At 43.0% G+C, this 26558-nt stretch overlaps 1 protein-coding gene across 9 annotated transcripts in view; it reads left to right on the top strand.

The window, feature by feature from the left end:
- The first annotated feature begins 3705 nt into the window (after positions 1–3705).
- Positions 3706–26558, top strand: part of dock4b (dedicator of cytokinesis 4b) — a 103397-nt gene continuing 80544 nt past the window's right edge. For all 9 annotated transcript variants that reach the window (XM_029461663.1, XM_029461662.1, XM_029461664.1 and 6 more), the window contains exon 1: positions 3706–3936. In XM_029461663.1, coding sequence (XP_029317523.1) covers positions 3900–3936 — 37 coding nt within the window. In that variant the 5' untranslated portion in view covers positions 3706–3899. The remainder of the gene's footprint in view (positions 3937–26558) is intronic.

Genomic DNA, 26558 nt, shown 5'->3' with positions numbered 1-26558 from the left:
TCGAAGGATGACAGTGTGGGATGGTCAGCCCACTACTTTGGTGTTAGCATTTAGCTGCTAGCATGGCTGATGACTGGCACTCATTTGAACATTTAAGGTTGGGATTTATTTTATTTTTCCCACCCACTTTGATATATTTGAATGTTTTCACATTTCTGTCACTCTTCTAGTCTTTCACAGTGCATGTAGGTCTGTATACTGTACGTGTGAATGTGCACATGCCCGTGTGTATAGAAACACATGTCTATGTGAATATGACTGGGCTTTGTGGGTGGATTCAATCCTAAAAAGGCTTCCTTTCGAAAGCTACAGTAAACGTGCCAATACTGTATATGTGCTGTCCAGGAAAAGCAAAGTAATTAGGGCCACTGTTTCTACATGAAGATCCTTCATCAAAGGTATTAGGTTGTGAAATACATCCTTCATATGGTACAATTTACATAGAGGGGAGTGTTTCTTGTATGGCACAGCCTGTATTCATGGCTATATTTAGAGGCCTGTTTCTTCTGGAGGTGAGGATATTTCCTACTGCGTGTGAGCTGAGGGAGGCATATGTTCCTTCCCCCCATCTGACCTACACTTCCTGGTGTGAATTAAATCAAAGCTGAGGAGTGCTGAGAAGAGGTGATAGGCGGTGGTCTCTTGAGGTAAGCCAGTGTCATTTATGCTCCAAACGTCCAACAAAGTAAATCGGCCTTGCGAAGTGTCACTTTTTGACAAATGAACCCGTTGAAGTTATAGTGGTTTGATGCCCGAAGGGGGGAAAATGTAGAGGACACACAATATAAACATAAAATTAAACCTGAATGCTCTACGGTGGCTTTTAAACGCATCGCTGACCACGTCGTCTCGCATCTTCTTGGTTAGATACAATGTTTTTATGTTACAAAAGCGCTGGTGTCCTGGCTGATGCTAAAGAAAAGAACAAATCTCTTCTCTTCTCCTCTCTTCTCTTCATCCTAGCCACTTTGATTTATGCATCCCAGATGTTGCGTTTATATGCGTCCATGGGCCAGAGATGAAAAGAGATTGATGGTTGAGTGGCGGAAATGCTGAGCAATCTTCAGAAGCCATCTGGGCTAGTGGAAATGTCTGTGGAAATGACCAACTCCATCTTCCCTCCATCATCTTCAGTCGTACTCCCAACGATGACGCCCTACAGGGAACATATGGGACCCTATGATGAAACTCGGAGCAAAAAGGAAGTGAACGATCACTGAGAATGGACATGGGCTGAGAGGAAAGGGAAGGGGAGGTGAAGAGATGAAGGGAAGGAGAAACTGAGCCCTAAACAGAACTGTGAGTGACTGGACCTGTCAGACGTCAGTCCAGCATGATAATCCTTTCATGGTGTGGTCAGTGAACAGATATCCCACCTCTGATCCCTCTCCTTCCTTTTTCTTTTTTCCATCTTCAGCCCCTCAGCTGCCACTTGATCATCCTCAGACATTAAAAGGACGATAAAGTTGTCGCTAAATATACTAAAGATTTGTATTTTTTAGTCACAGTAGAAACTTCTTTCTAGTGATGGCAATGACGATCGGTCTATTTCATGAATTGTCATCAAATTTTGTAAAGATACAATTATGGTCCCCAGAGGATGAATCCTACTGACTTTGGGCATACTGATTTTTAATCTAGTGCTGTTGTTTCTTGTTTACCTTGCCATAAATTTTCACCTCCATCACAACCAAACTGTGGTGTCAGCCCGGGCCTCCACTCACTGATGTAGATCATAGTCTACTTTTCCACTTTCTAAAAGAGCACACTGGCTCCAATCTCCTGTTCTCGCAGGGATGAATCCATTGGGTTTCTGTCTTACTTTGCTCTCCGGCTTATGATTTATTCATATGTGGAGTAGAAAATTCCAACAATCCCCCACCCTATACACACAACCCCCCTGCCGCTCCAATCAGAAATATCGAAGGATGCCATATGGGGATGAAGCAGTACATCATGGAAACGCACTGTAAAATTATTAATCCAACTCAATCTGCTGCTCCGCTTTTATAATTAAATATAGTATTCCATGTCCTTTACTGTAAGCTACATACTGTATGTAGCTTACTGTATTGTTGTGTACAGTGAGAGGGATAGACATGCGACCCATGATGCACTGAGCACAAGGTATGGACTTTAACCTAACAAACCTCGGGTTGCTTGCTTTTTCATGGTACATACATTCATAATTCACCATGTAAACTACAAAGGTGCGTGTTAAGTGGGCATCCGAACCAGTGATGAGACAGAGAGAGAAAAGATATGCACATTTGACACTTCAAAGCCTTTTAATGCACCATTTGCAGCATGGGAAATGAACATGCATTTGAAGGCTTTTTTTTTATTATAACAAAATCCTTTGTACTGGAACACAACACCAGCTACACCCAGGCAGATGAGGAGTTAGTAGGGAATAAAAGTGGGTGGGTGGGACAGTAGTGTATGGTTGCTATGGATTTATTAGATGGTGAGGACAGCCGGCTCATAAAAAATGTGTGACATTGGGTGTACATTCACTCCCCCACATGCAACACAGGATGTACAAACTCACTCTCTCGTGCACATACACACATGGAGAGCTGTGTGTTGAACTTTCATTTTGGCTTCGGAACTCCCTCCAGCTTTCTGCTTCATCTCATATATTTTTCATGCAAGACTTGTGCCAGTAGAAGGCCTGTGTGTCCAAGACAGGACTCTACACTGTTACAAGTTCACGCTCTGCACTAACACCTAGTCTGAGATTAGGGGTCTAATGTCTAATGTGAATATGTGCTTACATGTATTTTTATAGGGGGGATATCAGAGCATCCCTAGAAAACAGTAAGTTCGTTCATCCATCTTTCTTTCTTTCTTTCTTTCTTTCTTATAAACTAACTGCTCAAAGAAAGGCCCAAAGCAGTAGATGCCACGGATAATGTGATCTTCAAATCTACATTGACGTCACTTGATTATACTACAAGTCCCAGAATGCGTTGCTCTCGTTTCTCGTTGCGCTGGCGATGCTGCTGCATTCAGGTACTCCTCGGGACTTCTTACGTCCTGTTTTCTAATTCTCATTTGCCTATACTCAAGTGGTTGTGATATTGAATAATAAAAACTCAGGTTGGACATCCCAGTGAATCCTCTATACTTTGGAGTAATGAAACAGTCCATTACTTTGCAGTGCCGTGGCAGAATAAAGAGATCTAATGTAAGTTTTTATCATTGTATAACGTGTCTTATAGCAAATATTGTATCCTGTGTTTGGTGGATTTGGCGATACCTGTGGAGATTTTCACATCCCATGTGAATGGGCAAGTAATTGTAAAAATGGTCAGACATACTAGCATGTACATGTGTTATATGTAGGCTAATAGTAAAGATTGAAAAATAGCTTGTTGTATGTTTTCTCTTAATTTACTAGATAGTTCATCCTTTTTCTATCAGAAATAGGCTACTGTAAGTGGTACTAGCCAGCTTTAGCTTAACTTGGGTGGGGATGCCAAACCACTACCACCAATCAAAATCTACAGAATGTAAATAAATGTTATAGAAAAGCTAATGATACAATGAAAAGTATCCCATGTAGCCTTAGCCTATAAACCTAATATTTTCAATAGTGTACTAACACTTTCACGGAGCAATTTAAGTGCAGACAATCTAATTTCGCAGGGCTCCAAAAGGTGCGCTGACTTCGTAGTCGTCCCATTTCCGACAGCACCGGAAGGCAGCACATCTCCGTACCACTACGAGCAGCAGCAGCAGCAGCAGCAGTAGCTGCGCTTTCTCTCTCTGTAACCTAAACAATGAGTCCTACAACAGACCGGAGGAAAGCACACCAATAGAATGCGTTACACAGCACCAAAACCCTGCATTTCGCTGCTATTCCGACAACTCACTTAAATGTGCCGACCGTAAACATGTGGATACCTACAGAACATGAAAAATACGGCGTCGGTAAGTTTATTGCCTTTATGTTTTTAAAACTGCTGTCCTCTGCGTTCAATCACGTTCTGTTGTAGGGCATGTGTAGATGGGTTTCTAGAGGTGAACTTGCTCTACGAATGATAATTTACAGCACGGAATTGTTGTGTGAGGGATTATTATTTTTTTTACTGGAAGGCAGCATCAGCTCCCTTTCAAGCAGCCCCATGATATGAGCGTGGATTTCATCTGACTGCCACATTGCAAAGCATAGGGTTGTCGCTATGACCCCCCATGGTTTGCTAAATGAACAGCCACATTTAGAATTGTATTTTTTCCTACTTGTGATTTTCCCCAATTTCCCCTCGCATTATCAGGTTATTCTAGTAGTCGATCTTGACTCGGAGGCTTTGTATTTGCTGATGTTATTCTGTGTCTGATTGAATGGGGATAGTCAGCTGCTGTATGTCTCTGTATATTCTTTCCGCAACCTCTAGCCAATTATTCGAAAGAAATACAAATATGAGAAAAAAACAAGAGATTTCTCTTTATTTTACTGTATCTGGGATTGAGATTGCAGGAGATCTTGACAGGTCCTGTGTATGCGTGTCTCCCTCAGTGCATTGTTCCAGGCTCTGGATCAAACACTCAAGTGAGACAAACAAGCGACAACAACGCGACCGAAGCCAAATGTAGGGGGAGAAAAAATCCCACACAGACTTTGTCTTGTTGGTGTGGTTGGAATTTCTTCTTTGCCCGTCTTTACCCACAAAAAGGGGGCTCATTGAGATGCGGGCGCTGAGAGGCGGCTTAAATGTCTCGTAATTATATTCCCCAGAGATATTGGTCTGCTCTGTGTGTGATGCTCTGGTCCCGACATGATCCCACTGCCTCCGTGAAAACCAGCCAATAATCATTGTGTAATCTTTGCCTGGATGCCACGAAAAAGTGGCCAGTAAAAATCTCTTTAAACTATACCACAGCTGTGATATGATAAGAGATTATAATTGTCTTTCCCCCCTCGCTGTGCTTTCTTTCTTGACAATAGCTTCTGCTTGTTGTTGGTGGTTGCATAACAAGGCAGGCTCCCAGTCTCTTGTAAATGTTACTTTCAGTCCAAAAATGCCACCAAGACCTGAAATCAGTGAAGCACAGTGAACCAGAAAGTAGCCTTTGGCCTCTCTCTGTCACACTCCCTGCTCTGGTCACTTGACTGCTACATTTTCCCCTGGTATGGACTTGTTTCCCTTCCCTCTCCATGTCCATGTAAGTGCCAAATACCTCACTAGTATATTCACTGTGTAGTTGTATTACACTTAATCCTGTGCAGGGCAAAGTCCCCTTGAGCTCACTGCTCCCATATTTTGATAGGGCAGAATAGATTTATTCCAATTAGCCTCGTAAACCCATCCCTTCCTGTCAAAGTTCACTTGGCTTGATAAAAGGAAGACATTTATTTTGAAGGCTAAATACTTGCCATTGTCCCACAAACTGCAAGAGGGGGCCCTGTTAATTGGATTAAGTCTCTTTTATTCCATTTCTTTTCTTTTTTTCCACAATAAGACTCATTTAATAGGCTGTGATTTATTGTTTAAGACATGTTTTGGCAGCGGTGCACTTCTTTGTGGTCTGGGCCCTTTTTTTTTTAGGAAGGAACTCGGGTGTTTTCCTGTTATGAAATTCAGGTTACATGATCCACAAATACACGCACATATTGCACACAAATATATAGCGAGGCTGTATGGTTGCACTGGGTAGTTTTTAGTTATGATGAGGGCAGTTTTGACTTGTCAGCTTCAGCAGGTTAAGTGTTATTTTCAGTCTGAAGTTCAGAAAGGTTGATGTGCTGCTTCTGGTCTTTGCTTTTGCTTGTGCTGTACGTTCTCTGTCAGTGTCTGGAATTTGTTGTGTTTAAGTGGATCAATGGAGACTTTGGAGAGACTATCGAGTGATTTTTAGAGGGTCTCTTAATAGCTGCGTCATTCTACCAAAGAAGTAGTTTGTATGACGTGTTGCTTGATCACATCGTAAGACAAAAGTGTTTTATGGCTGTTTCAAACTGTCGCACTCAAATGTAGTAGTTTAAATACGGGGATATTGGCTAATATGTTCAGATTGTAAACTCAGAAATAGTTCCCTTTTTTTTTTAAGGTTATTTTTTTAGCTTTTTATTGCCTCTTATTGGATCGATAGACAGACCTGAAAGGAGGTTGAGGCGGGTTGGATTCAAACCTTGGCCGCTGCAGTGTACATAGGGGGCCCACTCTTCCAGGTGAGCTACCGGATCCCATTTTGGAAATATATGAGGGAAGGAAATTTCCAAAGCTCTTCGACCTTCAGACGAGCACTTCTGATGAAGCATACATGCGCCATAAATTTCAACACTAAACTTTCAAAGTGTCCCTCAATAAATAATTTAAAATTCATTAAATATTCCCAGTGAAATTTACATTATCATATGCTGTTGATAAAATGTTTTCAGCTGGCATGGTTGTTGCGATGTTAAAACACATGAAAAACAATAGGATTTCTGTTCGGTCCACGTGTCCTGGAAGATTTTAATGGGAGAAATTCTAATCAAATATTTTCCAGTTGTATTAATCTTAAGAACAATTGATCGGCAGGCTAAATAAAGAATGATGCTCAGCCAAGGCCTGAGAGCCTTTAACCTATTTGAATACAATTCAAATTCTGCTCATAGAATTTTGTTCTGATTTAAAATATGTCGGACTTCAACAAAATGTTCTGCTCAAAATAACGTAAACCCTGCACAACGAGGTAAAATATTCCATCGGCTTGTCTAAGTTCACTTATTTTGCAGGGGAAAAGGATAACCACATGTTTATCCTTGTGGCAGGATAACATCACATCAGCAATGACCATTGATCCCTAGAATGAATCTCTCCCTAAATTATTAATGCCAGGAGGAACGGCTGTTGCCTCTCCACAGGTCTGCACGTCTTCTAGCGAAACACTACCTGAAACAGTACTGAGCTAAATAACACACACCATATCAGTAGAATTATCATCCACATCTGTTTTACTTTTATTTCCAGTCCTGTTGGGCCTTTCATGTATATCCATGTAGAATTTCTGTGATATCTAAATATTAGTACAACTAAGTCCTTACCTTTAGCCATTTTAAATGTGATCTCCTCCAGGTGCTTTCAGCGAACATTTTATCCCCTTTTGACAGGGAGGCTGGCTCACTAAAAGGGCTTGGAAATCCTTGGATCCCTGCACATTTGATCTTGAGCCAAATCAAGATGAGATCAGAACGTCTCGCTGTGTAATTGGAAGGTTGCAGCGTTTGATGTCGATTTCGCCTTCACTAGTGAAGCGGGGCCCTGGGAGGACGGGGGCCACTGCCATTGATGAAATATGAATGGACTCGCGGTGCGTTAATGTTAAGGCGCCCATTAGCCCACCAGTGTAGTGATTACTGGTTTTTAACCTGAAGCAAGAATGTTTGATGAGATCATATTAATATCTGATTCCTAAATATACTCGGGATATGGAGACATGAAAGAGTCTCACTCTTGTCTCGATCTAATATCAAAGTCATGTTTTCGAACACAAAGATGGGTTAGGGTGCTGGAAAGAATGATGAGATCTGATTGGTGAAGAGTTGACATTATCCATCCATAAATGCACGATGGATAATCTGTCACTCAAGTCACTGAAGGCAAACACACTTTGTCTTAATAATCACTGACTACAAACGTACTCGAGTCTGCATTGTGTCGTGTGTAGAGCAGACGTAGAGTTAATGCTGTAGACAGACAGTGAGTGAGCCCTTTCTTCTAATTAAGGCCATCTGATACAACCAATCAAGCATGTCATTGCTCATCATAATTTAGACACGTAATTAAACCGTTTTAACGAGCTGGTTTGGATTCCTGTCCGTGCAAGTTGAAGATGCCTGGAGAAGCTTGATTTAGTGTGCAACCTGTTCCGTTCTTTTGAGTGTCGTGGGGGAATAAAAGCAACTAGCTGCAGCGTCACACGAAGACAGAATGGAATAGCCTGATTGAATGTTGCTGCTCCAGGCCTGGATGCGATGGAGGGCCAATGTCGGGCCTGGAGGTTTCCTGCTCTTCCATGGCTGACATCGCTGATTCCTCCCTCAGGGGGGATGTCGTTGTGGCTGATGGGGGTTGGAGGAGGTGGGGGGGGTGGTGGTTGAGGGTGCTGGCGCGTGTCAGGGGTGGACTCATTGTCGGGGCGTCCGCCCTGCCCTGTTACCCCCAAATCCCCCCCCCCCCCTCCTTTCCTTACCCCCACTCCACAGGGGATTTGCAGGTTGTTTTGGAGGGGCCCCGAGGCCCATTCCACCATTATACCCATGATTCCCTAATGCAGCAAGCCCCAGGGCGATGTATGTGACAGGGTGGGGGGAGGAGGCGTGGTGAGGTGAAGCTTACCAGCTTGTAATTGCTTCCTCGCCCGCTGCCTCGTCTCTATCTGCAGAGATAGCACCCCTTCTCCTCTGTGTGTGCATACATACTAGCCCAATGCAATAATTCAACATGGAGGGAGACTGTAGGAGGCTCCCTCGTGAATTGAACAGATGCAGAAAATAAGAGCAAGAGAGTAAACCACCCAGCCCACTACTATGCACAAGCTGTTCCCTGGTGTGTGTGTGTGTGTGTGTGTGCATCATGCAAGGGTTAAATAAATCTACATGGACGTGTGACATATGACGCGCTCGGTGAGCGTTTTATGCATTGCTGATTCACCGTGACAATAATAACCATTGTAGCTCAAACATGACCTGAGACGAGAGTTGGAGAAATGCCACCGCTGGTTCGTTTGTGTTATGCAATTAAATCATGCTCTAGTTAATACTGAGCCTTCAGTTATGAGAGAAAATACCCGCACAAACATTGTTTGTTTGTTTGAAAGGGGGGGGGGGGAATTGTGTCATCTCAGTTATGTTTTGTGGAAATGAAAATATTTAACTTCTTTTCACCTCCTTCCAGCTTTTCGCCACCACACACACACACACACACACACTGGGGATACCCTTGTGAATCCCATTGGAGTCGGTGCTGTAATCGTCTGTCCACATCCATGTATAATGTTGAGACAGGCAACTGGGGGGGGGGGGAAGCAGAGCGTTTCCACTCCAGTGGCAGTCTAGCGAGCTCGCTGTAGGGAGATGATGCATCTGCCCTGAGATGGCCGAGTGATTTTCAGTTTACCAGAATGCATATGGCTATTATAATGGCCATTATTGTACATTGGCTTGACATGAATTATTAGTTTTCAATGCTTGTCTGTCTTGGCAACGGCTGCCATCTTTCTTAGAAGCTCCCTGTTGCACTGGTTTTAGATCGGGTAATGATAGGATTGCAAAGTGAGTTTTAGTAACAAGATTTTCTTTCCTTTTTTCAAGATACCGAATGAAATTTGTGGGTTTTTTAATCAAATCCTTCAATCTTTTTTTTGTCTGGCTTTACTGTTCTGAAATACTCTCTGCCTGTCGCAGGCCTGTTGTGGTATAATATGGTTGTGGTTCCCTTTCCTCGATATCAATCTGTGATCCCTGTGTGAGAGAGGTTAATGGGATATGTCCTATTAGGAATTCAGAAGCTTAACTGATCAGTAGTGTGTGTGTGTGTGTGTCTGTCTGTCATCTGTGTGGGCCGCGGGAAAAATGACTGACATGCCATTTTCATAAACGAAGAGCGTCTGCCGGTGACAATCGCTGTGATTGGCGGGTGAGAAGAGCTGTTTATGCGTCAAGAGACTCTTGTTGTTTGTGCTGATTTACCGCAGAAAAAAAAGACTGCACCGGTCCAGCATCAGTTCTCTGTGTACCGAGGCTGTAATCCAGGCTTGCATGTATTGACCATAAAGGAAGTGTAAATTGATGTGTGTGTGTGTGTGTGTGTGTGTGTGTGTGTGTGTGTGTGACCCTGTGCATCGTAATGACCTCAAGGCTTCCATTTACCCATAAAACTCACTACAGTAACAGCTACCTCTGCTCACCCTCAAGTTACTCAAACCAGTGCGCTTCATTCATTATTAATATGCCAATAACAAAAAGAGTAGTTGGGGTCTGTTCAGGGTAAATCTTTATCATTAATGTATTATTTGTGGCTAGTAAAGTGTCAAGGCTTGCTTAAAGGACATATGCATAATTTAAGAATGTGAAGGGCTAATGGTTGTGGTTGTCTCTTTCTTCAATTACCGCTGTTAATTCCTGAATAAAGGATTGTCGTTCACACAGTCACAGCGGGGGATGTGTAACCAGAGGAGACTCGTGCAGATCGCTTTGCTCCAGTTTTTTGTTTTGCTCAGCAGAGTAACGTATTTCTGCGAGGGGTGATTGACCCTTATCAGGTTGAATCTGCATTGGGGCGGTTTTTCCCTCAGAGTATAATTTCTCTTCATCCTACCCTTTTGTGGTTTTATGATGACACAAAAGACATGTCCTCACAATACAAAACTAGTTCTCTCAAGGTTTGCAAACAACAAAGTGATTTCTAATAAGTGGTGGTTGCACGCTACTGACTGTACTCAGCTCGCAGTAGTTAATCACACTGGCTGCTGTTATTAATACACGTCTGAATGGTATTTTCCATAGGTCTTATACAGGATTTGTTTTTAGGCTGATACCAATATCAGCACTTGAGATATGTCATGTTCGTTTTTTAACCAACACAATGTTCAATGAGAATCCCTTGAATTAGTTTTTTAAAGAATTGAGACCAACATGTAGTGAACGAGCGGGTCAGTGCTTTCTGGTTAAGGTCAGGGGGTCATGACCATACATCTAAAAGTTCATAATACGCTGCAAAAAGGGGTATTTATTTAGAAAATAAATGCATGCTTATATTCTTCATATCAAGCTATAAAAAAAGAAGTCTTGATGCCAAAACACACCAGTATTTAAAAATGTCAAAACACGCCTAACCCTGTTTGTGAAGGTTTATGGCAATCGTACAAGAGCATTTTCTAAGTGCTCTGATGACGATCAGATATAAATTGCATAAATCTCAAGCTTAGTGTGGATGTAATACCACGAGGAAGCACTAAAGATGCATTTGTGGACATGACCTAAATTCCTCTAAGTGCCAAGATACTTCTAACAAAATTGTCTCTCGATAAGAGTGCGGCTTAACTGCGTTACGTTCCTCTGGAAAGCATCGCAGTCCGGTTCAGGTCACTGAGGACGCTGTCAAGAGTTTATCAACTGGCTGACGGTCAGGATTAATGTCAACGAGACAGACGGAGACAGAAGACGAGGGTGAAAGGTCTTCAGACAGAAAGCTTGTGGATGCCACTGCTCGACCTTGACTAGCCGTTCCCTCGCAGCACTGTCCGCACCTTCCCTCGTCTGTTCCCCCTCTCTGCTCTTGTAGTGCCTTGATTAAATGGAAATGCTTTTGTATTTCTGTTGTATTAAAATTAGTTCCTTTTGCTTCCTGGTTCCCCTCTTTGAATCATTTTCTCTGTCCCCCTCTCCTTTCCCGCTCACTCTTACATAGTGAACTGTTTCCAGAGACAGCAGGTCACACTGTGATGACCCTTATATCACTTTCTGCCTCTTTCCTCTCCTCTATCGCTCACTCAGTCCTTTTCTGTCTGGGTTTTCTTTTCCTATCCCTTTTCTTTCAACAGCCCACTTCCCTCTATCTGTGCTGCAGTCTGTTCCACCTTTATCTCTCTTCCACATGCATCTCTTTCCTTTTTTCCCCCCATCGCCTCCTCTGGATCCACACTCACCTGTCCTAGATATCCCCAGCTACTGTGCGTGTTTGCCTGTTGTGTATGAAATGTGCATTCTGGGATATGTGTGTGTGTGTGTGTGTGTGTGTGTGTGTGTGTGTGTGTGTGTGTGTGTGTGTGTTGTGTGTGTGTGTGTGTGTGTGTGTGTGTGTGTGTGTGTGTGTGTGTGTGTGTGTGTGTGTTGTGTGTGTGTGTGTGTGTGTGTGTGTGTGTGTGTGTGTGTTCTGTCCCGTTGTGTCTGATCTATTTCTGGCCTTGGTACCGGTTTTATCAGTGTTTTCTTAATAGCGCAGGCAGCTGTTTTCATGCGGTCTCCAGTGCAGAAACGATATTAAGAATAACACTTCATCCTTGTGCTCCGCTGTCAATTACTTCTGTCTCTATAAAAAGCGCTGGTGTGAATGTTGTTGTCTTCTCTAGTCTCTCTGTCCATTAATCTTCCTTATGTTCCTATTTACGCTCTGTGTACACATATTTCAATCAGAGCAGGTGTGTTTTTTTTGTAATGATCGGTCCAGAATTGACCATGAAACTCTGCAAGGCAAACAGAGATGCTTGCACACATACACAATAGGTATGCCATTATTTGTAGTGTATATTGAACGGGCTCAAGAGCTGTGGCTGTGCGACATTGATCGGTTTAGATCCCTCTCTCTTCTCTGAGATTGACCTGTTTTCCTCTCTCCATCACTCTCTCTGTCTATGTAAAGCTCACATTGGGAGGATCAGCTGCTGCCTGGCTGATTTCTGGGCAGCAGTCTCTCTGACCTTGACTGCTGTTAGCTGTCTTATTACCTGCACAATGTGTGTGTGTCTGTGTGTGTACACCTCTACTGCGGTTCAATCAGTGTGGATACGACTTTACATTTGATCTGTGTCCCCTTTGAGGTACATGCCTGCGTGCACGTGCGATCTGTTCCCTGCTCTCGCTGTGCTGTCGAGATGATGGCCTGGCTCTGCTCTGCACGTCAACTTGCCGTATGCTCCTCCTCACCTCGTCTCTGTCAGCTCCCCTCACTTCCTCTCTTTGCCCGCGCACAGAAAAGCCAGTTTAATGTCAGGATCCCTTTTTTAAAGGAGCTTTTCATTGCAGCCCACTGCTGCTTGCATTCGCTTTCGCTACATCTTCTTTCATTTTTTTCAGCCAATTTGAGACTGAAGTGTTGAGGCCAATTGCAATTGATTTTTGGTGCGCAAGACTGCTCAGCTGATTGAAATAGCTTTATTCTATAGAAGAAGAAGATATAGGATGTATAGTATTCTGCATTTGGGTTTTTCTTCATTTAGATTCATGGGGAAAAAGAACAGAGGACTTACAACTTTGAAATGAGATTAACTCCAGTTTCGGTGACAAAGCTCCAAAATATGATTACTTTGAAACTGCCTGTTCTCTTCAGCTGAACGGTTCTTATGAAATCCTAAATTAATTGTGTGGGTGTTGTAGAGTGCCTCAGAGTCTATTTAATTCATCAGGTTGACTAAACCTCCAACTGCGACCCAGTTCACTTCTTATGTCTCCTCTTTTCAACTCAACCCCTCTTCGGGGACTGTTCCCATTTGGAATGTTTATCCAGTTAAGAGGAAAGCCTTCAAACCACGCAGAGACAGAAACAGATTTCTTATTCAAATACTTGTCTAGAATTAATAGGCCCCCCCAAACATCTAAACCGCTGGATTATTTGAAGTTTTGTTTGTCAGAGGGGAGAAGACCAAGTGTCTTCCCACTTCCTGCCTCTCATCGTTGATTGAATGGGGCCTTTTCAGCCTTCTTCTAGCAACACCAAAGGTTGGCGTCGCAGTGCATTGTACGGTTGATTTGCTTTGTTTGTGCTCCTTTTCTGTAAGTTGCACAGAGGATTGCTTCTATTGATTCAGTAGGATAGGTTTTTACTTCTCCTACCATTTAAGAAAGAACTGCAAAGAGGAGTAGACATTTATGTGTTTTGTTGGGTCGATATTTTTGGAAATATGCGTCTTGCCAAGAGTTAGACAAGAAGATGAATATGACTCCCGTGTCCAAAGACTAAATACTGCAGATGGTTAGCTTAGCTTAGCATAAAGACTGAAAGCAGGGGAAACTGCTAGCATGGCTTCATCCATCACCTCTAAAGTTCACAAATCAAAACGTTATATTTTGTTTGTTTATTCTCTAGAACAAAAGGGTTTAACACACGAAAGGCTAGCTGTTTCCAGTCGTTATGCTAAGCTAAACTAACTGGCTGCGGCCTGAAACTTCATATTTACCGCACAAATATGAGAGTGGTATCAATCTTCTCATCTAACTCTCGGCAAGAAAGTAAATAAGCATATTTACAAAGATTTTAAATGAGAATTTAAATCCAATATTGTAAGATATGTAATGATGCTGCACACAGTACTAAAGCAGGCTTCAGGGTCACTACACTCCAGGCACTGGTATCAGTTTCTTCTCTTCCTGCCAGGCGTTACCAAAAAAAGACAACCACCAACCACTGTGGGCTGGAAGTGGCCCTGTTTGCCGCAAGCCTAACCTCTCCAAATATCCACCTGGTGTCTTTATGTCCCCCCCCCCCCCTTCCACCAGTTGCACCCTCAGGGGAGGGAGTCTGAAGAACTAAAAGCGGAAAGTGGCGCTGCTAAAAGCGGTTGAAATGGATCCCCTTTGTGTGGGGCGAGAGGGGAAATGTGAAGGAAAACCCCCACTGTGGGAGCCTTTTGTGTGGGGAGTAAATGCACTTGGTCTGGGCGAATGGCAGCGGATGGACACCTCAGGCAGTTGGTTCAGTTCAGCAGAGGAGATGACAGGAGAGGAAGAGTTATTGTTTGTATGTATGCTGGCTATGTGGGTTCCACAACATAGGCACAAGACGTACAGCAGCGTCCCTCCCAGTGGATGGTTTTCATACCTTGTGAGGCCCCTGGCTATTCTTGCTAACGAGCAATTTGTGTTGAGAGCTGGCCTCAGATAAAATATACAGACGCTGGCATGGAAATAGTATAGAAGCTTTGATGGCAGTGAGAAAATGCCTACTTTTACCCGTATTTATTGCCACAGATCCTTTTTGACAGCAGATGGTTTTGTCGGTGATAAAAGGGATAAAATACATTGTAATTGTGGTGGTTTCTGAAACTTAAAAATAGCACCAGAGCCCAACTAGAAGTATTTTCACAGAAAGTAACGCTGTTAATGGATCAATTGTGGAAATCTCTTTTTGTATCCCCCTACCTATTTATCTGTAGCCTAATGACCTGTCAGTGACGCCATTTTGTCCTTGATGGTCATACAAAGCCCAGTATCCTATTTCAGTCTTTAAGCTTTTTGAAGAAAGATGCTTTCCTGTTGTTTCAATAGATAAACTTGGAAGAGTAGTGGGAAGGATAGCATAACATCAGTGATTTATGTCTCTTGTCTTGAACCCCATTCTCTTGGCTTTGTTTACGCAGCACCTCTAGAGCTCGCTACAGCAACGAAACAAGGCGTGCTTGTTTTCCCTCACCCTCAAAAATAAACTTAATTGGAGTAGTGAAGAGCAAAACACATTCTTCACAGCCAGGATACATGTGAGGGGCTCGCATGTCGGAGCAGAAACCCGAGTTGAAGTGGAAACTGTGCATTGTCTTCCTTCCTGTGTCTTTCTCGGTTCACTCGGACCAGCTCGGGCCTTCTGCTGTGCTGACATAACGAGCATGGGGATGCTAAAAATACTGACGCACAAATGGAGCATGCTGCACTGCACACGTTTATAACATATGTTTTAGCAAGGCCGCTGATGCTGCTGTTTCCCCCTTAGCAGAAAAGTAACTCCTTGTGTTTCCGATCAAAAGTGCAGCTGTTTCCTTTTTGAATCCGCTTCTGATAATTAGAGAGTAACCTGGACGACATAGTTATGATTCCTCGATGATCAAAATTAAGTTCAGCTCTAGCTTTTCACATACATTACAATGACATGTTACAATCTGCGGCTGCATTTCAAAGTTCAAAGGTTAGTGTGGTAGTGATTTGAATGGGCGCTTGGAGCCAGGCCATTGATTTGTAGGGAAATGTTTTCCAGGCATCATCAGCGGGGATGCGTCACCCGTAAACTCCCCCCGGACCCTCATCTGGACTAGAGCCATAATCCTCTTTGCACAGGCTGTGCTAATGCACTAGTAACCTTACCATCCCCACCACCTAGGAACACACACTGACAGTGACAGTGGCTGGAGGTGACCGTGCTTGTCATACCTGCAAGTGTGCATATTCTAGGAATAGATGTGTATAAGGCCAGTCTCCAATATTAACATCAATATCACATTTTTAACTGCGATAACAAATACGCTAACCTGTCAGTCTGTGTACAAATCCTCCTTCCATTGCTAGGATTTGCATCCCATAATCCCTTTTTCACCATATATAAATCAAACCTAAATATTATCAGTTGCATGGTGGAGCTTGTTGGGGTCGGCAAAGTCTTTATTAAATGCTGCTAAATGTGATATTGAGATTTTCCTTTTACATTATGTGAAGATGCATGCATTATCAGTTGCAGCATTTTATATATTTTATTTGTATTTAGGGTTGCAATAATAATAATTTTCATTATCTATTTTTTTCTCAATTAATTAATTAATTGTTTGGTTTATGAGATGTAAAGAAATGTGAAAAGTGTCCACCACAAGTTCCTAAAACCCAAGGTGATGTCGTCACATGGCTTGTTTTGTCCAAAACCCAAATATATTCAGTTTATAATGACATAAGAGGAGAGTTAGTAAATCTTCATAATTAAGGTGCTGGAACTAGGGAATGTTTGGCAATTTTGGCAGGAAAAAAATACTTGAATGATTTATTATTATGTTAAGTCAGTCAACTGTTTGTTTTAATAGTGTCAGCTGTACCTACACTTTGAATATTGTCTGTATCAGAAAGATATTCTTACAAATATTTAGTTTGCAACTTGATCAAATGAAATGAGCTTTAAAATGACTGTATTCTCTGATCTTTGCATTACCAATGCCAGTTTAGCTATCAGTTTATGTTAACGTCCTAAATTGCTTGTTATATTACAGACATCCCAAGCTCTGACCATGTGAGCGTCTTTAAACTGATGTTGTCTGATTGTAATAGTTTTACTGTATATGCGCATAAATTCCCAATCATGATCTGCCAGGCTCCACCGAGTACCACACAAAAGGAAGTGAGCTGAATATGAAGGGAGGGAGAAATGAAAAGGAAAAGAAACGTGGATGAGATGAGATGAGTAGATACAGCGAGGCGCAGGGAATCGGACAGATACAGAACGTGATGTTTGATGGGCCGTCAATCGATGTTCCACATAGAGTTCCTCCTCAGAGTTGAGCACCGTCCCAGTGTGTCTTTATCTTATTGTGTTTCAGGAACTCTCTCTCTCTCTCGCCCATTAGAATCTTTATATTTTCTCCCCCCCAGAGAGCACCAGGCGTTGAACGGGCACACAAATGAGGCTACCTTTCTACTTTGTATAATGGTGTTCACTCGCAACGGTAGGAGGAGAAAAACAAAGATAAAATTAATCACTCTAGCCTCATCCCCTCCCACTTCTCTCATCCTTCTTCCCCCTTCAACTTCACAGCTCCTGCAGACTTTTTTAACTAGTTTTATTTAATTACAGACAGCATTAGGGTGCACACGACTGCCGTTGACCTAAATCAGGAAACTGGGGCGTTTTTTTTTTCTTTTTTCCTCGCCCACTCCAACTTCTTACTCCACTCTATTGATTTTGTCTGTGTGGACCCGAGCTCGAGCAAATTAGCTGAGCACGACCATCAGTTTCCCTCTGTGTCCGTCTCTCGGCTGCATCTAAAATAGCCTAGTTTAGCCTAGCCACGCAGAACCCTCCTCCCAATTTCATCTGGAGGATGTAAAGAGGAGTTTGAAATCTCATTTATTTGGAGGGCAGTGTCTTTGTTCACACTGATGTGGTCGCAGTAATGGACAAAATTAAGGCAAAGTGTGAAGTAGCTCCTTGAGCTAAAGCAAAATTCAAAGCGGGCACTAGAGATTTTCTTGTGACAGTTGTGACAGTATCAGTTAATTATTTTTATGGTTTGAGTGGCTACTCTCTCCCTCTGTGTCTCTTGCTCAGTGTAGCTCTAGGCTGTGTTTCCTTCATGCTTTGACAAACGCAACTCCGCTCCGCAGTCCCTTTTTTCTTTTGCCCGAGTTCGATTCCTGAAAGAAAGCTTTCCAAACCACGGTGGTTCTCTCAGTTCTTTCTCCATCTCTCCTAGCCCGAAGTTCTCCGACCCTAGGAGTAATCCTCCTTGATCCACCAATGGCATGCAGCGTACAGGAAAAATAGCTGCGACGACAGCTGAACCCCTTAGCCCCGCAGGAATGTTTGGCCACGTGCACACACTCTCACACACACACACACACACACACACACACACACACACACACACACACACACACACACACACACACACAGGCCATACATTCAAGCGCACAGTGCAGCACAGTGCAGAGCAGAACAGAGCGCTTCATTCTAAAAGATGGCCGTTTCGGAATCAGTTGCAACCAGCCATCCGCCCTTGTTTACATTAGCGATTTCGCTCTACTTCATGTCGACTCTGGATGAACATGAAAGCAAATTTGTCACGAGTCACCTCTTGATTTTTACTTTTTTTTTTTTTTTTACATAAGGCCTACATCCTGACGGAAAGCGCCCTGCAAGGTGACTGAAGCACGTAGGAAGGAAATCCATTTCCTACACAAAGCCATTAGACATTGTAGCACAAATTATTTCCCTGTTGGGGAGGGGAATGTTTTTTTTTTTTTAAGTTCCAGTAAATGGCCCAGTACTTTACCATATTTTGGTGGACTTGCATGTGTGTGACATCCATTATTGATCCGTCTAAGTTATAGCAGATGTCAGAAGGATTGGCATGCTAACAAACCACATAATTCAATCCTCAGTTTTCAGTGTATAAGGCTCTCTTTAAAGGAAAGAATGAGAAACAGTGCCAATATAGACATGGACACACATTCTCCATATCTTGTGGCTCATGGAAAGCGGAATGCATGTCACATGAAAACATTTTATTTTTATTCTCAGGCCTGGGCTCGATGACAGATTCCGTACTTGTCATATTTCTCGGCCCTCAGTTGCTGTTGCTATCTATATATTGTTAGTGCAGCTCCTTTGTAGTCTCCACGTTGAACGTCCTTCTCTGCTCGTTCTTTTCTGCTGAGCTTATGGTGGATTTGTGGCGGTGCTTACAAACTTTTGCTGTTCCTTTTTAGAAATGCCTGATACCCAGTGGTACACCCTGTACTTGGAAATGCCACTGTTGAATGCCTCTTTGTTGAGAGGCCGTTAGGATACTAAACTGTATTGCTAACAGATTTTCAGATTGCATTCAAATTCAGACTGTAAACCATGGACTCGCAAAGCAATCGTCGTCAACCTTTGGCAAGAAAATACTTAATTCAGAGTCAGAAACACGAGTAAATATAATTTAGGGACCTTTTTAATGCTTATGATTGTACTGATGACTTCCCTGTTATCCCTCATCTTTCCCTCTGTATTGAACATATGAGATAATTTGTAGTATAGACAAGAACCACAACAATGCTCAGACTTAAAATCATAACCACGATTTGTTTGGTCAATATTGAGATCACGATTATTCAACAGAATTAGGCTACTTCCGTTGACTGATTGAAAAAATCTGGTACATTTTAAAGTTGAACGCGTCAATCCAGTGCACCTTTGAGAGCAAAAGTTAAGATCTAGATCTAAAAAGGTCTGTGTTCTCTTGTAAACCAATAGTCATAAATATGTTGGTTGTATGGATATGAATGGTAATGACATGGCAAAAAAGTCACACCCACAAAGCATGGTAAAGGGGGCGGTGGGAAGTAGCAAGGTACCGAGCGATACTGTAAAGCTAAACAAAATAACTTTCTAAACATTGTCAATCTATAATTTGGTGCCCCCTCTGCAGTAATTCTAAGGACCCCATGGGGGTCATGCAACCCCTGGTTAAAGACCCATGGTCTCGCCTATCTCTTTATCATTAAACAAAGCATCCATCCATCCGTCACATATCCCTCCAGTCTAGTCTCAATTTGAGTTTCTGAACATGCTATGCCTCACAGGTTTCCCTTTTTGAAGTTGTTAGCTTAGCTGCTCTTCCCCGTGTTCAGGGCGGCTGACGCACCCAAAGCTGCAGATTGGTTTCTATTGTGATGCAGTGACTAGCTTGGTGACTTTCTAGCTTAGCTGATAATACGGTATGCTCCAGTGGCTTGTATTTGTGTAGCCCCTGCCATCTGTGCGTCTTTGAGTGGAGCCCCTATGTGTGTGAGAGTATGTGTGTGTGTGTGTGTGTGTGTTTCAGAGTTACTCAACGCTGCTACTTCCTGTGAAGGGTCTTCAATTGCCCTGGCTGTGCTCAGAGGCTATCACCATCTGTCAGTGTGTGTGTGTGTGTGTGTGCGTGCGTCATATTCACACATGTCCCGTTTGTGTGACCGTGCATGTTTCAGTCGGTGCTTTTTCCCCGCTTCTCGACCCCACGCCGTGAATCTGAGCACACATCTAACGTCCCGACCTGCACCCAGCGCACACGATGCACAACGTGGTCTTTTCATTCAATCTGGAGCTTTTCATACACTCCTCAGTGACTCGAGTCACTCACTGATGCTTCAGCGCTCTCTTCTCTCACACAGTCTCCGTCTCTACCCGTCACTGAGCTCTTTGTTTTATCTCCTCGGGAGGAGAGCACAATGCAGGCTACTAGGCCAGGATGTGAAGCGAACATATAGAATAATGACTACAGTATTAGGGATACTAGTCCAGTGGGATGATTTCTCTCTCATGTGTTTATGATGCTTCCTTTATGTTTCTCCCTGTTTTGTGTTTTATCTTGTTTGCAACAAACTGTGCTAAATAAGACTCTTGGTGGTTGGCAGCAGGATAGAAAACAAGTAATATAATCGCTTCAATTGTCTTTAACTCTATAATTAGCTTCAATTCTACCATCAGCATTGTGATTGTCCCCTCCTCCTCCTCCCCGCTTTACTTTGTCTTTGTCTTTTTACTTTGCACTTACTTACTGCATCTTCTGGGAAGCTTAGCATTTAGCGGCAGCAGCATGGGGTCGTTTCGCCGTGACAAGCTGCGATCATGCTTCAAAGGGACATGTACGATCAACCTCATCACTAATAGAAGACTTGTGATCAGAGGGGGAATAAGATGAAAATGGCTAATGCGGTTGAAATCAATATTAACCCCCGGTCCACTGCTGACATTTATCTATATACTTATCTTTCTTCTTGTCCTGACTCTCCTCTTTTACATCTTTTCCCAACTTATTTTCTTTCTTTTCTTTCTTTTTTGCAATTTTGCCGACTTCCCCATTGTGTGTGTGTGTGTGTGTGTGTGTGTGTGTGTGTGTGTGTGTGTGTGTGTGTGTGTGTGTGTGTGTGTGTGTGTGTGTGTGTGTGTGTGTGTGTGTGTGTGTGTGTGTGTGTGTGTGTGTGTGTGTGTGTGTGTGTGTGTGTGTGTGTGTGTGTGTGTGTGTGTGTGTGTGTGTGTGTGTGTGTGTGTGTGTTCGTTCAGATGATGAGGCAGAAGCCCACCTGCCCGTAGGTAAAGCTGCCTCTTGTTTAGATAACGCTGGCATGAACTTACACAACGCACTTTAACACACACACACACATATCAGGTCATTAAGATGCCACATAGATACCAAAGTATGCATGTGTATGTTTATAGCAAGAGACCAGGCTGTGGTTTTTTGCACAAATGAAGCTGTGGAATTTCATTTCCTCTCTGCCCTTTAGCTCCAGAGCCCTATACCCAGGAGAGCTCGGGAGCCTTACTGCCTATTATTACCTCACATGCATGATGGAATTTCCCTTTAAGTACATTTATGTGTTTGACATACACAGATCTCATTCTGCAGTGAGGAATGCTGAACAATAGTTTTAATTTTAGCTCAGAGGTTTATGTGCGCTATTGAGTTGCTGAAAGTTAATGCGTCGTCCGTGGGCTTTTGTGTCACGGCTCGCGCCCTACAATTGAGAGGGCGGTAGTGATGTTGCGGTGGCATGTTGCCGTAACAACAAATCAGTGTTCAAAACACCCCACATCTGTGTGTAATAAAAATGCGTAACTTGTTCCCAGGCTACTGTCGTGCAATCTAGCGTGTTTAACTAAGAAGAAAGCGTCCATATGTTTTTTCATGGCTCGGTGGAGATTCAGAGATGCCCGAGTACCCCTCGCCACGCTAACATCATGCATGTGGGTGTGTTTGTGTGTGTGTATCATGTGCCTCCGCAGACCTATGAGTGCAATATCATGCATGTGTGCCTGCTGAGATGCTGTGTGTTCAGTACAACATGCTTTTCATCAGAGTGGGGTGGGGGAATATGTTTTAATGAGGTGTTAAGCACCAGCTGTCCAGTATGATATGACAGAATTGAATGGTATGATAGCAGCACATTAACACAGTAACACACGCAGCTCATGTATCGTCCTCGGGCTGGAAAAACAAGTCCAACTTATTAATTCAAGAAAGCATTAAATTCACAGTTCTCCTGCACTTGTCAACCAACTTGATTAAATATTTACAAAAAAGCATTTACCAAACATCTTTTGGGAAAAATACATTTGGCTTAGCCTTGAATTCACTTTTAAAATAAAAAGACACAGAAATACACAGAAAAATATGACCTAAAATTTTGGAAGAGCAAAGCAGAAATCACATCGTCCTTGCAGATGTCTTTATTTCCTTGGAGACGAATAACCGCTGCTGCGCTAGACTTTCAGATAATAACTACATACCAACTTCTTAATCATTTACTTTATTAAAAAGCAAGAGCACCTTTAGGATGGATTTGCAGAAGTTTAATTCCATAAGCTGACAATCTGTTGAAGGTGTCTTTTTTCCAGAGAGAAAGGTGGCATCTTATTAGTTGCTCTAGGGGCACTGGTCCATAAATTGTGCATCTAGAGAAAGATGTGTTACATAATCCCACAGAACATCTTGGATAACTGAACATAGACTGACCTCACGTGGATTCAGACCAATAACAGCCCTGTGTTAAACAACGCTGTGGGCTGTGTTGGTGGAGGCGTATTGTTCCCGGTACCATCCAGTGAGTCCAGTTGGAGGAACAGATGGTCAATGTGTTTTTATCTAAATTAACTCAAAAAAGAACTATAGATGTACATCATGCAGTGCGGATGGACATAGAGACGGGTGACGAATTAAAGTATATTCTAAACATTAAGTTACATACAAAGTCGATACGCAAAGATGCAAATTTTAATCGTTAACTCAAGCGAGAAATGTGTCGCGAAAGCACGTCGGCGATGAGATTCTCGTTTCAAACTATACAGATGTAGAGCTCTACAATAGAACCTCTTATTTGTACAGAGATTGGACGAAAATGTGTATAAATGTAGAAGACGTCATATTGTGTTGATGCAAACAAGCATTTTAAAAGTTGCTTGTCTGTCATCTTGCGGACGGACCTGACGAAAGATTTTACAAATGCATTTGTTAAGTTTCTCCACTGATTTACCCGTATTCAACTTCTTCCATTCATTTCTCATCTGTATGTTTTGGAAATGATGCAACGCTCGGCTTTGGGAAACCTGCTGTTGCTCTGACGATGTTTCTGTCTCAGTCTCTCACAGTGTAAAACTGTTCTTTGTCGTTATCTAACAAGTGGGAGCTTTGCCCAGTCCAAGCTTTTTATTGAGAAACGAGTTAGCTCTTTGGTAACTAAGTTTTGAACAGTGTTTTGCTTTTATCACTGTACATGGCCTTTAGGGCTGTGTATCATTACTAAAGGAAAGTAGGCATCTGGGCGTAGCAAAATTCACCTGTAAATCCTGCACTTCCACCGCTTAATTCACAAGTTTATCGCTTCATACGCAACAATTATCAGATATTTTCTCCATTGTCATCATGCAGCCCTCTCTTCTTCTGTCTTCCCCATGGTTGATTTGACTGCTGCATGCGTTTAGCTCCCTGCTCTCGTCCACACCTCTCTCCACTGGCCCTGCCGTCATCGTGCATGTTTGAGAGTCGACCGCGAGCGTCTCTCTTGCCCTCAAGCTGCCATAAAGCACAGGGCCATACAAAGTGAGATGCACAAAAGCTGACGGCTACTTATCGCTCCTACCTTTCCCTTTCACTCCTGCTGCCTCACTACTTCCGTTTCTCCCCCTCATCCTTTTCTATTGTCTCCCTCCACTGCTTTGTTTGTCCGCCTTACTGTTGTGCTGTCTTTATCTGTCCTTTGCCTTCTCCCTCTTTGTCTCTCTTTACCCAGATCTCAATCCTCCTGCTCCACAATCAGCACAAATCCCACCAGTGTCTGTACATCTATAGACTTGAGGCAATAGCTGTAGGCTACACTGCACTGTCTCTCCCATTTTAAGTCTCCCGACAGGCACGTAACACAAATAAAAAGCTAAACTAAGCCATTGCAGTGGTTTTACCAGCTTCTTTTTCATCACTTTTTCATCATCGTCAATGTGGACCTGTCTGCTGTTTGGGTTGCTGGAGCATGTGTGTTTTCACCCGTGGTGCATGAGGGTGTATTGCTGATGTCATGTCAGTGAGATGTGATGTCAGTCTCTGTGTTAAAGTCCTGCTGAAAGCCAAACACACAAACCTGCCAAATGCATCATAAATCTATGAGGATCCAGAATGTATGTGTGTGTGTGTGCGTGTTTGTATGCGCTCGCAGGTATGCACTTGTTCCGTTCACACTCACGTGTTCACTCATTTACGCGCCAGTGTGTTTACATCTGCATGTGCCACTGCAGCACATGTGCATAATGTGTTGTAATGTGATTCAAGAGAGCTTGAAGCGCAGATAGAGGTCAGTCGCACCGTATCTTCCCCTGAAAGAGAGCGGTTGAGGGATGGTGGAGATAGAATAGGAAGTGAGTCAGAATGAGAGAGAAACAGATTGATGCAGTAGGTTTCATGTGACACTCCCTCTTCTAACCGTTATACCTGAAAGAAGAAAAGCAGATGTTTGCTTTCTTTTTTCTGCTCCATCTGTCAGTGGGAGAAGCAGCATACTCTCCACTTGTCTATCTCTGTCCCTCCGATTCTCCCTCCATCACTCTCCGCTGTCCTGTTCTTGTATTGCTTTATCATCAACCACACCCACACCCTTCATTTCCCTCCTCTCCCTCTGTGTATTTGAGCCTTTATCCTCCACTCTCCAGCATTCTCTCTGCAGGGTGGGTGGATGTGTAGGCACCAGTGTGACTTCAGCTGCTGAAAATCAGCACTCTCTAAAGCTGCAGCTCGCAGCGCTGGCATCTGGAGTGTTGAGAGCATTAAAAAAGAGCGAGAATCGATGTTTCTGTCGTGTGGTTCGTCGGGAAAAACTAAAGTAACCACAATATTATTTAAAGGATCAAACTAGTGTTGTAGTTGTGGCCGCCATTCTGTGTTAACATTGTACCCACCAAATTGCTGAGATTTTGGAAAGCAGCAAAATCCCTAATTAGAAGGAAAATGATGAAGCTTTAAGTCCCAGTTTAGTAAAAGCTGTTTGAAAGATACAACTAGGCGAAATGTGACATTATGACAAACTGTCTTGTAGACGCCCATCCGCAGCTTGCAGAACAACTTCCTGCTCAAACTTTGACCGACCCTACATGCCCGAGTTGTACACACCCACACTTTTCCTGTGTGATGGAGAATTATTGCTGACGCTGCGCTTTTACCGACTCGTTTAATGGTTTAGATAATGTTGCTCAACTGTTATCACCCAACTCTGCAGTTCCCCTCAGCTCTATGGTGCATTTTAGTGTCCTTCAGCTCATTTTCTTGGTTTTACTGCCAGCAACGTTTCTGTGCACTCTCGCTGCTCTCATCAACCTTGTTTGCAGGCAGCTGTTTTCAGCAACAACAAAAAAGCTCTCATAAACCCACTGTGGGCTATCTGTCAGTACTAAACAGCAGACACAGTTAGCAACTAGCTGGTGCACATAGTGGAGAATTTAGCAGCTAAATAGCCAGATATGGAAGTCAGAAGCTGGTGGAGAACAACGCAGAGCTAGGAGAGTAACAATTGGGCTCACATTTGACTCTAAATGAATTCTAATGTTGCTTTGTATCTGCTCGGCGTGTGAATAGGCCATGCCAACACATGAACTTTATAAGATAATATGTTGAGTTTCTGGTCTAAAAATCAATTGGCTTTAAATGTGCAACATACCCGATGAAGTTGACACATTGGAGTGTTTGTATACAGGCATAAAAGAACACTGAACCTCAACAGGCTTCCTCTTGCCCTCCAGGGAGAGCCGGAGTTTGTTTTTTTGGCAAGAATGTCCTTCAACCCAGTCACAGGAAGTGTCCCTTTAGGTTATCATACTCCTCATTGGCTGCGACTAGCTGTCGCAAGGCATTAAGGAGATGAACTACCGGAAAGTGATATAGGATTAGAGAGGAGGATTTGGATAAAGATGGGGATTTTAGTTGCTTAAGAAGGTGTACCGACCCCTCACCGCAAAATAGTCTTGATACACAATAGGGAGCAAATTACAAATTTATGCAGGTGCGATAAAACCTCCCAAGAGGATTATAATAATCATCTCATCTCAACTTTGGCATCAGTCGGCCATATAATGCATGCACTTAGCTAGCCTTGCACACACACACACACACACACACACACACACACACACACACACACACACATACACGCACACACACGCACACACATGTACATACACGCACACACACGCACACACAGTCAGATTAATGCCTGGGAATGAGGTGAGGTTTAAAGCACTGACCTATATCTCTATGTAATCTGAGTAATTTATGATTTCTCCTGCTCAGGCCAGTAGGACAAACTGAATGTTGCTTTCCTGCTCTTTATGACTGAAGCTAGTGAAAAAGCTAATGGGGGAACAAAATGCACTTTATTT

The sequence above is a fragment of the Cottoperca gobio genome, chromosome 23 (assembly GCF_900634415.1).
Source record: "Cottoperca gobio chromosome 23, fCotGob3.1, whole genome shotgun sequence".
Lineage (NCBI taxonomy): Eukaryota > Metazoa > Chordata > Actinopteri > Perciformes > Bovichtidae > Cottoperca > Cottoperca gobio.
This window is presented reverse-complemented; position numbering and strand designations above follow the sequence as displayed.